Genomic DNA, 9,897 nt, shown 5'->3' with positions numbered 1-9,897 from the left:
TATTTTGATGTAATCCCATTTGTTTACTTTCTCCTTAGTCTCTTTTGCCCTAGGATCTGTGTCTGTAAAGATATTGCTACGACATATGTCTGCAATTTTGCTGCCTATGGAGTCTTGTAGGATTTTTATGGTTTCCTGTCTTACATTCAAGTCCTTTAGCCATTTTGAGTTTGTTTCTTAAACAGAGAACATCTTTGCTCAGGACATGATATGCTAGGATGTGGTAAGTCCACAGTGATAAAGGTGATTAAAGATATAAAACCACTGTTTTGAATTCCGGAGAAAAATGAAAAACAATAAAAATATAGGGATATTTCACAGTGTTCCAAACTTAGTGAGGAATTTTAATAGCAACAGCTCAAAATAAGCAAGTATGTCTGCAACCCAACAATCCTACTAGGAAAACACCTCATAGCATATTTACTGGAATTGTGTCATACATACAGTACATTATTTGACCTTTGAATCAGTTTAATTAAGTAAAAGGTTATTCTAGAATATCTAGTGAACTATGTGCTTTTCTCTCCCAAAAGACCCTGAAAATTATCCTCTCATTTCTAAAAAATAATCTTTACTCTAACTCCTTTTATTTCCCTTTGAACCTTACTCTCAAAATTCTACCTACACTATCTTCCTGTTTACTCAATTTGTTAAGGAAGCTCTTCATTCCATCCCCCTTATTTCATTCTTTTAGTCTCTCAATGTAATTATGTTAAAAATACATACAATAAAAAAAAAAACAACTACCAAAGATCTAGGTTTCTACTGCAGCCTAACTTACTTTTTAAGAAAATTCTCACCCAAGGATATGGGATATATTTTTAGAGAGAGGAAGGGAGAAGAGAAGAGGTGAATAGGGGGAGAGGGAGAGAGAGAGCGAGAGAGAGAGAGAAAAAGAAACATCGATTGGTTGCCTCCTATGCACACCTTGACCAGGATCAAACCCGCAACCCAAGTTTGTGCCCTGACAAGGAATCGAATCCACAACCTTCTGGTGCACAGGATGATGCTCCAAACGATTGTGCCACCAGCCAGAGCATAACTTACATTTTTTAAATAAGAAATTAAATCTAAGTCTTTAATTACATTAGCAGAGACTTACAACATAACTCCATGAAATAATACATTTACTCAAACTCACACTGTTCTGGCTCTACATGCAATCAGACAAATTTAAAACTTTAACAGCAACACACGCCATCTTTAAAGTTATAGGAACACGTGATACTTACTTGAGCTGTCCTTCAGCCGTATCTGGACTATGTCTGTAGTGAAAATCAGTATAGGGCGCTAAAATTCGCTAATAAAAAGAAAAGCAGGAAGAGAAAAAATGTCCTTATTGTAAAATGCATTCTTTCTGTAACAAGCTAAAATTAATTCTACTTCTCTATATCCTTAATTGGGTATACTGTTTGGGAAACTTATTTCTTTAAATTCATCATCAACAAATATACTTGAGTAATTTTTTAAATGTAGAAACTGAATTTTTGAAATATTAAATTGAGATATAACAGAAATGTATGATTTGATGAATTTTCTCAAACTAAGTGCTCTCCTTTACCCAGCACCAGATGAAGAAAACATCAGCAGCCTCAAAACCTCCTTACCCTCCTTTGTACTCACAAGTCACTACTGACCCCAGGATTACCACCCTGACCTCTAACATTATGAGTTAGTTTTGCCTATTTCTGAACATTATTTAAATGGTTTTACTTTATAAATTAATTCTGCTCTTGTTGCTAGTATAAAGAAATATAAGCTATTTTTGTGTATTGTCCCTGTATTTAGCAACCTTGCTATAAATTCACTAATTTTAGTACTTTAACCACTCTATCTCATTTTCTAAAGTTTCTCACTGCCTATTGCATTACTGATCTGAATTTTAATTTTAAATAATTTAAGATACAGAAGACATCACTGATATTGTTTTTGACAATCAGTATTTTTTTATATTTAGTCATATATATATTTTTTCCTTCCTCCATTTCCTTGTCTGTCTTAGATCACTTTCCTTCTGATTGAGAACTCCCTCTAGCCATTCTTTCTTTGTTTTTAAACAATACATATTAATTATCTCACATGGTTTCTGTAAGTTAAGGCTACTGATCATCTTTACCTGATCACCAACTGAGTTAAATTGAGACTATGTTGCAATTTTGATAAGCTATAGTGAGTACACTTCAATTTTCCTGTGCCTACAGTATGGCCCTCCAGTGCTTTCAATAGAAAGCTTAACAAGTATTTTTCTCCTTAGAGTTTATTTTTTCTTAAGTTTTGAACAAAGATCTTTAGCTATCCATCCAGGATAGCTTTAGATTTGGGGAAATGTCAAGAACAGGAATCAGCTATGAAATGTCCAGTTTTGTCACTTTAGTAACACACAACTGCCAAATGCTCCTCCTGTTTTTCTGATCTCAGCAAAAACCCACGTGGATTTTCAGCTTGTAATTATATCCTGATCAGTAACTGGACCCAGGAAAGAAAGCAATTGCATCATCAGTGTATACTACTTCTTAAAGGCCTTTCATCGTTTGCTCATGGCCCCCTGCCTAGGCCTTTGTATCCTATGCACTGGAGAGTGCAGCATATTCCACTGTGCTTTCCTCAGGTTTTAACATGGTAGCTTCTACTTTGCACAGATTCTCATTTCAGCAAATGTCTGGAGGGGTAAGACAGACTTGGTAGACTTTTCATATCTCCAGGCTTGTCATGCCATAACCCCTAGGACTGCCAAATAATCCGGTCTTCTATCTAGGCTTTGGTCCTATTTTTAGTTGCTAGCCCAATCTGCAAGTGCTCCCAAGGGCATCTATGGATCTTCAGGGAAACTCTCCAAGTATCTTCCTTCCTTCCTGGTCCTTGTTGCTTTCACAGCTCTATACTGAATTAAATGTATGAATTCCACAAATACCCACCTTTTCTTGTTTTCCATAGCAGATGCTGTGAACTACTCTATCTCACTCTGAAGTATAAGTTTAATAAATGTTTCTTAAATTTACTTTAAATTAGTTAATTTACAACCTTTACAGAGTATCTATTTTATTAACATTATTATATTAAATCTACATTTTTTCCTGAGATCAAAACATATTACATATAATATAAATAGAAGCCAGGGTAAATTTAAAAAAGGGTTTCTAACAGGAGGAAGATTTGGGCCTAACAACAGACAGTAGCACTGAAAATGTTTTTTGTTTTTTTGTATGTAGAAAAGGGAACCAATTATCAATTTACAGTGAAAATTGATAAAATTTAACACATAGAAATGAGGACAATATTCTCTTTGCTGCAGTTCCTACAATGAAGAAGATGTTAAAGTAAAAGATGATGATGATAAAGTAGATGATGATGATGTTGAGTACCATCCAAGGCAACCAGTATTAGTTAGGTATTTATTTTGTGCCAAGTACTAAATAAAATATTTTATGTAGATTAGAATTAATATATGAGAAGCACTTGAAAATAATGCCTAACTCATTATAAGCTTTACATTAGTATTAGCTACTGCTATTATTACTGCTACTGCTGCTGCTGCTGCTGCTACTGCTATTATTATAGTACTTATTCTTCACAACTCTTCAAGGTATAAACCATGACCTTCATTTTACCTAAGAATAAATGGGCCCAGGACAGGCTAATAAATAGCCCCAAATCATAAAGCTAGTAGGTCATACAGCAAAAAATCAAAACCAGATCTGTTCAGCCCAAAGTCTATGTGCTTAATCACTGTGCTATTCTGAGGGATCTTGTTAAGGAAAAAAGAAACTAATTTTGTGGTTTTAAAGAACAAGATAGGAGCAAAGATATAGCCATCTACTTAAACATCTAACATATTATTTGAAGTATTTTTCACTTTGGGCTTTTTAATCTGCTTTACAATTGAACAAAAAGGAGGCCTACACATATTATCTTCCTTCACTATAATAATCTTGCCAATCTTAAAATTATAGATTTTTAAAAATAAAACACACACAAAAGAATGTAAAGCTATACATACAGTAAAATGTAAAAAATGCCAGTCTATTCCCATTGGACTACCTAAAGTAATGTATTTAAAATCACATATAGAGAAGAATATTGTACTTAAATCTGTTGGTATGATATAAGCTAATGTCAATGTTATAATCTAAAACATTTTTAATATCCCTAAGAGAAACAAAACTAACATTTAGGGCAAATTTTATATAAAATGATTTAGAGAGACAAACTAGGGCACAATAAATCTTTTATACCTGGCATAATTTCAACCCCAATACAAACAAATTGTGAGTTTAAACTTACTCTAAATGATATCTGTAATAAACAACAATGTAGTATAGTCACACAAATAAACTATTAGAATATAGTGTGTGGTAATTCTGTTCTAACTTCCACTATATACTTTATTATAAAAGATTAATTATTTTAGTCTAACTATGAAAAACAATGAATTAGTAAAAAAAAATTTTTAATGTCTTCTATTTCTTTCAAGTATATATGGTCATTAGTTGCTAACAAGTGCTTCTAAGTTCAGAGACTTTTAGCATGGTTTAGATAAATAAATGGTGTATTTTTAGCAAGATCTATTCACAAACAACATATTAAAGTCTTTAGCTATAGAATATTGCTAGGAATAAGCCAGTATTAGTAAATTTAGGTTTGATAATGCTTTGCAGCATTTACTTACTTTAAAATTGTGAAGTGAGAGTTGTATTTAAAGTCATTTTAAAACTAGTAAAGAATATTAAAGTTCCTACCTCTAATTCTACATCAGCTCGCACATATTGTCGGGTCTTTGGATGATTAAGGAGGTGCAAAATTGTAGTAATGAGGGCCTCATTTATTCGACTTAATTGGCAATCGATCACGTTTTTCAAGATGGTGTTTAGTCCACCTCGAAGGGCCACCACCTCTGGATTCTGAAGTGCTAAAATAAAAAAGAAAAACTTAATATATTATATAGGGGATAATTAACAAAAAATATTCTGAAATCGGGGCTTTTATTTTAAAACAATTTCCTTTCTGACTTGGAAAACTCTCTAGTCAATGATATTGAAAAGGGCATGTGGATACAATGTGTCTAATAAGAGGCACTGAATATACTTCCCCAACCTCTGATTTTAATTTTTATGTCTCTAAATTGTTTTTTCATATCCTTTGTTCATATTTCACTGGAATGGTTTTTCTTTCCTATTAATTGAAAAGACTTTTTTATATAGTGGGAATATTAGTCCTTTGTTTCAAATCTTTCATCAGATTTGTAACTTTACTTTCGATTTTAAACTCAGATTTTAAGCTCAGGAACTCCTTTTCTTCAAAGATCAGGCACCTCAATGTATGCGTGCACAAACATGAGGTTGAACTTTTTCAATATGTTGTTTGGCCATGCATATATTGCTTTGAGAATCGTCTGTTTTTCCTATTGATTTGTATATAAATAAGTTATTTACTTATCATGTTTGTTACTTTTTATTTTCTTTGTTCTTTCATTGTAGGATGTTTTCTTGCCTTCTTACAATAAAATCTGAAGCAGCTGAAATCTGATTTTCTTTGTAATTCAAAATTCCTGTTCCTTACAATGATCAGCAAATATTCGTCCACTTTTCTGTTTTCCCCATTTAACTCATTTTTTTAAAATATGTTTTTATTGATTTCAGAGAGGAAGGGAGAGGGAGAGATAGATAGAAACATCAATGATGAGAATTATTGATCAGCTGCCTCCTGCACACCCCCTAGTGGGGATTGAGCCCACAACCCAGGCATGTACCCTTGACCAGAATCGAACCTGGGACCTTTTAGTCCACAGGCCAACGCTCTATCCACTGAGCCAAACCAGCTAGGGCATCCCATTTAACTCTTTAATCTTTTTGCATTTAGAATTCCTTTTTTTTAAAAAAAATGTATGATAGATTATTGCTTTTAACTCACACCAAGATATTAAGATATAGTATGGTTAACAAATGTCTGAAAGACAGACTTAAAGAGATTTGATTTTAATTACCAGAATTTGTACAATTCTTATGTACTAAATTTCATGATGAGAAAAACTTTAAAAGTTATAGTGTTAAGGTCACTTAAGAATTATTTGTTAAATAGCAAGTCCTCCATTCTCCTATCAGTAATGTGTACTACTTTTTCATATCTTTGTTCCAATAACTAAAGAATTTATGTGTTAAAGACATTAAGGAATGTTACATATTCTTTCTAAAATACTACAGTTTTATTACTTAAAATTCTAACCTAGTTCACAGATAATAGCAATGCATGCTCGGACCATTCTGTCTCTTTCTTGAAGTCCATCATTTCCAACTGCTATTAATGAGTTGGCCACAGAGCTAGGAAACAAGGAAGCATTCACAGTAATCATCTGTAACAGGGAGAAACCAGAAAAAGAAGTTACTTACTTCATAATACATTTTTAAAACCTACTTTGCTTGGTTTGAGGTTTTTAAGATTATAGAGTTTTTATAAGATTTAGGCATCACTTTTAATCTTCTGCTTCATATGAACATTTCAAATAATTAATATAACTAATAATTGATGCAACTGATGTTAATATCATTACTATAAAAAAAAGTGTTGCTTTTTTCCCTGATAGTCCAGATCATAAATTAGTTGACCAACAAAATTTAATGTTTCTGAGATACTAAGCTCCTCAGGAATAGAATCTACATTTCAAACACTTCTCGATACCTAGACATAGTATATTAGTGGGGACAACAGCTATCAACACACTACTGTACTATTGCATTCCTGACTTCCTTCTCCATATACCCATTTACCTCATTATCTCTACTCTCATCCCCATCAAACTCACTGACGTGGCTCCCCATTCTTTCTCACTTGCTGTAATTAATGTCTGATAATCTCCCTATCTGTAGCCATCATTTGTTGCTATTCCAAAAGGCAAAGTTAATAATCTATAATCTATCTTTAGTATTTCAAATTTTACAATAGAAATAGCATGTCTCTGGTGATAAACTTCAGATGAATCTCACTTTAAGTGAAAACTCTAATTGGCAATAACATTTGGAAAACTGAAAATAGATAACATGTATCTTCAGTTAGGGAAACAGAAAAAAAAACAATTATGTAGTGAATGACTGTTTAATAAATAAAGACTATTGGGTAGATGAAGTATTTCAAAATAAATTCCTGAAGTGGGAGTAGAAGAAAATGTTTTCTTTTACTTGGGTGGTGATAAAATATTGGGATAATTAACCTGTCCTAGATATTACTGCATTTATAATCCTGTTGAAAAATAAGACTTTTACTATGAAACAATTAGAGGATGCAATATAACTAAATTAAAGATACCCAGTTAAGTCTTATAAAGGGTCAAAGGAAAGATCTGTACTGACTAGAGTACTTACACATGATTTATGTTATTTAAGAAGCATTATGCAGTATTACAAGGTTCAAATGAAATGATAAGATACTGCTCCACAACCATAAAATAGATTTCCAATGACTATAGAAACTACAAAATTCTCACATTCATTTCTTAATCAGTATTTTCTATTCATCAGAAATGTTGGAATAGGAGAGAAGGGAAAGGGGGTATAGAAAACTGATCTTTCTAGATGACAAAATTATAACTTCTTATGATATTAATTTGTATTTTAATATTTATTGATCTATTATTATGCTTATAAGGAGCTTGTAAGAAAAATTTTCCTCAAAATAAAACGTAATGTATTCTGGAAAGGTAGTTAGGAAGCCAGGCCACTTGGCTCTCAGAGCTAAACCTACCATTAGTAAACTACTAGAGGCCCGATCACGAAATTCGTGCAAGAGTAGGCCTTCATAGCTGCGGCGGCTACCTTGGCCCTCACAGTCCTGGCTTTGTCCTGAATGTAATATAGAAGGTTGTTCCGCTGTTCAGCCAGTCTATTTGCATATTATGCTTTTATTATTATAGATTAACTTGGCCAAATCAATCTTATCAGTGCTTGTTTCCTCATTTATAAAAGGATGCTTATGATCAGATGACTTCTAGAATTTAAAGTATAAAATCTTAATCTATGAAGCTCAAGTGCTAGGAAAAAGAATACCTATAATTTATTTATTTTTAATTTTTATTTTTTTTACAAATGAAATCTTATTTTCCAGGGAAATATATGCAAAGAAACTCTTTAATTCTGTGCAAATCAGAAAATACTTTTCTCAAAAATCTGAGTACTCAATAAAGAAAAAGTGATATAATTCATCTCTCTTTAAAGAAAAGTTTAATAACCTTTTTAGGCATGATAGGACAAACAGATATAAACATATTAATGAGTAGGTAATAATTTGTAAACTTCTATAAAGGAATTAGACAGAGTTCTCTAAGGGGAATATCTGAAATTTGAGCTGAGACTGAAAGAAGAATATAATGTAGAAAATGGTAAAAATTAACAGAAAGAGTAAGAAAGAATAATGATCTTAACAGTGGCAAAGGGCAGCTTGTCCGCACTTATCCTATTCCTATATTATAAAAGGGTAATATGCAAATTAACCGAACGGCAGAACAACTGGTCACTATGATGCACACTGACCACCAGGGGGCAGACACTCAAGACAAGAGCTGCCCCCTGGTCGTCAGTGCACTCCAAAAGGGGGAGTGCTGCTCAGCCACAAGCCAGGCTGACGGCTGGCAAGCGCAGTGGCGGTGGCAGGAGCGTCTCCTGCCTCCACGGCAGTGCTAAGGAAGTCCGACTGACAGCTCCTGGACTGCTAAAGGGCGCAGGCCGGGCTGAGGGACCCACCCCCCCCCATCACCACCAGTGCACAAATGTTGTGCACCAGGCCTCTAGTAATGGCATAATGAGATAGGTCATTACTGGTTGGACCAAATGCTGGCTCTGAATGCCAAAATAAGAAGATAGTACATAATACTAAAAATAATTGTGGGCTAAATGGGTTTGACAATCCAAAGAACTAAGTTCTTGCACTGGATATGCCAATATCTTGCTATGAATCAAGGACAAATAATTTCCCTAAATGAATCTCTTGTCAATTGTAAAAACACAAAAACAAAACACACACACACAAAAAAAACCTGATATATTATTAATCTTTTATTATATGCATTAAGAAATGATATATAAAGAAAATGATGACTTACAATTTAAAGAAAAGCAATAGCTGACCAGTGAAAAAACTATATTGAAAATCAAAGAGATAAGAAAGGATTGCCTGGACTGGAGAGACAAGGGGAAAAAATCACAGACATTGAAAAAGAAACAAGAAAATAAACAAGAACCTTCCGAATGATTGAAGTAAGTGAAAGTGAAGGAAAAGTAATATGAGTATTCCTTAATTACTCATAGAGCAGTTATCCTAAAGCAACAAATACTTTACTTTTAAAACTAAAAGAAAATACTTTTACAAAAAAATTTAAAACTTTTTTGCATGCATATAAAAAATCCTCAACAATTATAATATTATCATTAATTTCTACTACCTCAGTTGCCAAGATGTTACTGAAAAAAAGAAATGTTTGCTTTGGTTGTTAAAAGTACTAATGAAATTATAGTTCCTCAGGCCAATAGAGGCCACTGTTCATTCAGCAAGTGTGTTTTCCCTTTAACTGCTTTTAGCTAAACCAAGGAGAAACCCTGTGTCAGGACTCTTCCTCTGAGCTTATATTCTACCATCAGGTACAAGTAATATTCCTGCTCTTTTATTCACAAACAGTATCTGCCACAAATTGCTAAGTACTTCAGAAGATAACACACAGAATATAATTTTGTTATGGAGTTATTAAATTGTTTTCAAGAGACACCCAAGATGGCGGCATAGGTAAACACTGAAGTTTGCTGCCTCGAACAACCACTTCAAAAATACAACTAAAAGACGGAACGGACATCACCCAGAACCACAGGAAGGCTGGCTGAGTGGAAATTCTACAACTAGAAGGAAAGAGAAAAGCCTACG

At 33.3% G+C, this 9,897-nt stretch overlaps 1 protein-coding gene across 8 annotated transcripts in view; it reads right to left on the bottom strand.

Annotated features, from left to right (window-relative positions):
- RICTOR (RPTOR independent companion of MTOR, complex 2) overlaps nucleotides 1–9,897 on the bottom strand; it is a 96,969-nt gene that overhangs the window by 43,839 nt on the left and 43,233 nt on the right. For all 8 annotated transcript variants that reach the window (XM_014544853.1, XM_014544857.1, XM_014544856.1 and 5 more), the window contains 3 exons: nucleotides 6,220–6,346; nucleotides 4,737–4,906; nucleotides 1,233–1,300 (listed from right to left, as the gene is read on the bottom strand). In XM_014544853.1, coding sequence (XP_014400339.1) covers nucleotides 1,233–1,300; nucleotides 4,737–4,906; nucleotides 6,220–6,346 — 365 coding nt within the window. The remainder of the gene's footprint in view (nucleotides 1–1,232; nucleotides 1,301–4,736; nucleotides 4,907–6,219; nucleotides 6,347–9,897) is intronic.

This window comes from Myotis brandtii, unplaced genomic scaffold, assembly GCF_000412655.1.
Source record: "Myotis brandtii unplaced genomic scaffold, ASM41265v1 scaffold384, whole genome shotgun sequence".
Classification (NCBI taxonomy): domain Eukaryota; kingdom Metazoa; phylum Chordata; class Mammalia; order Chiroptera; family Vespertilionidae; genus Myotis; species Myotis brandtii.
Note: the sequence above shows the minus strand (reverse complement) of the source record. Positions and strands in the feature narration are given on the sequence as shown.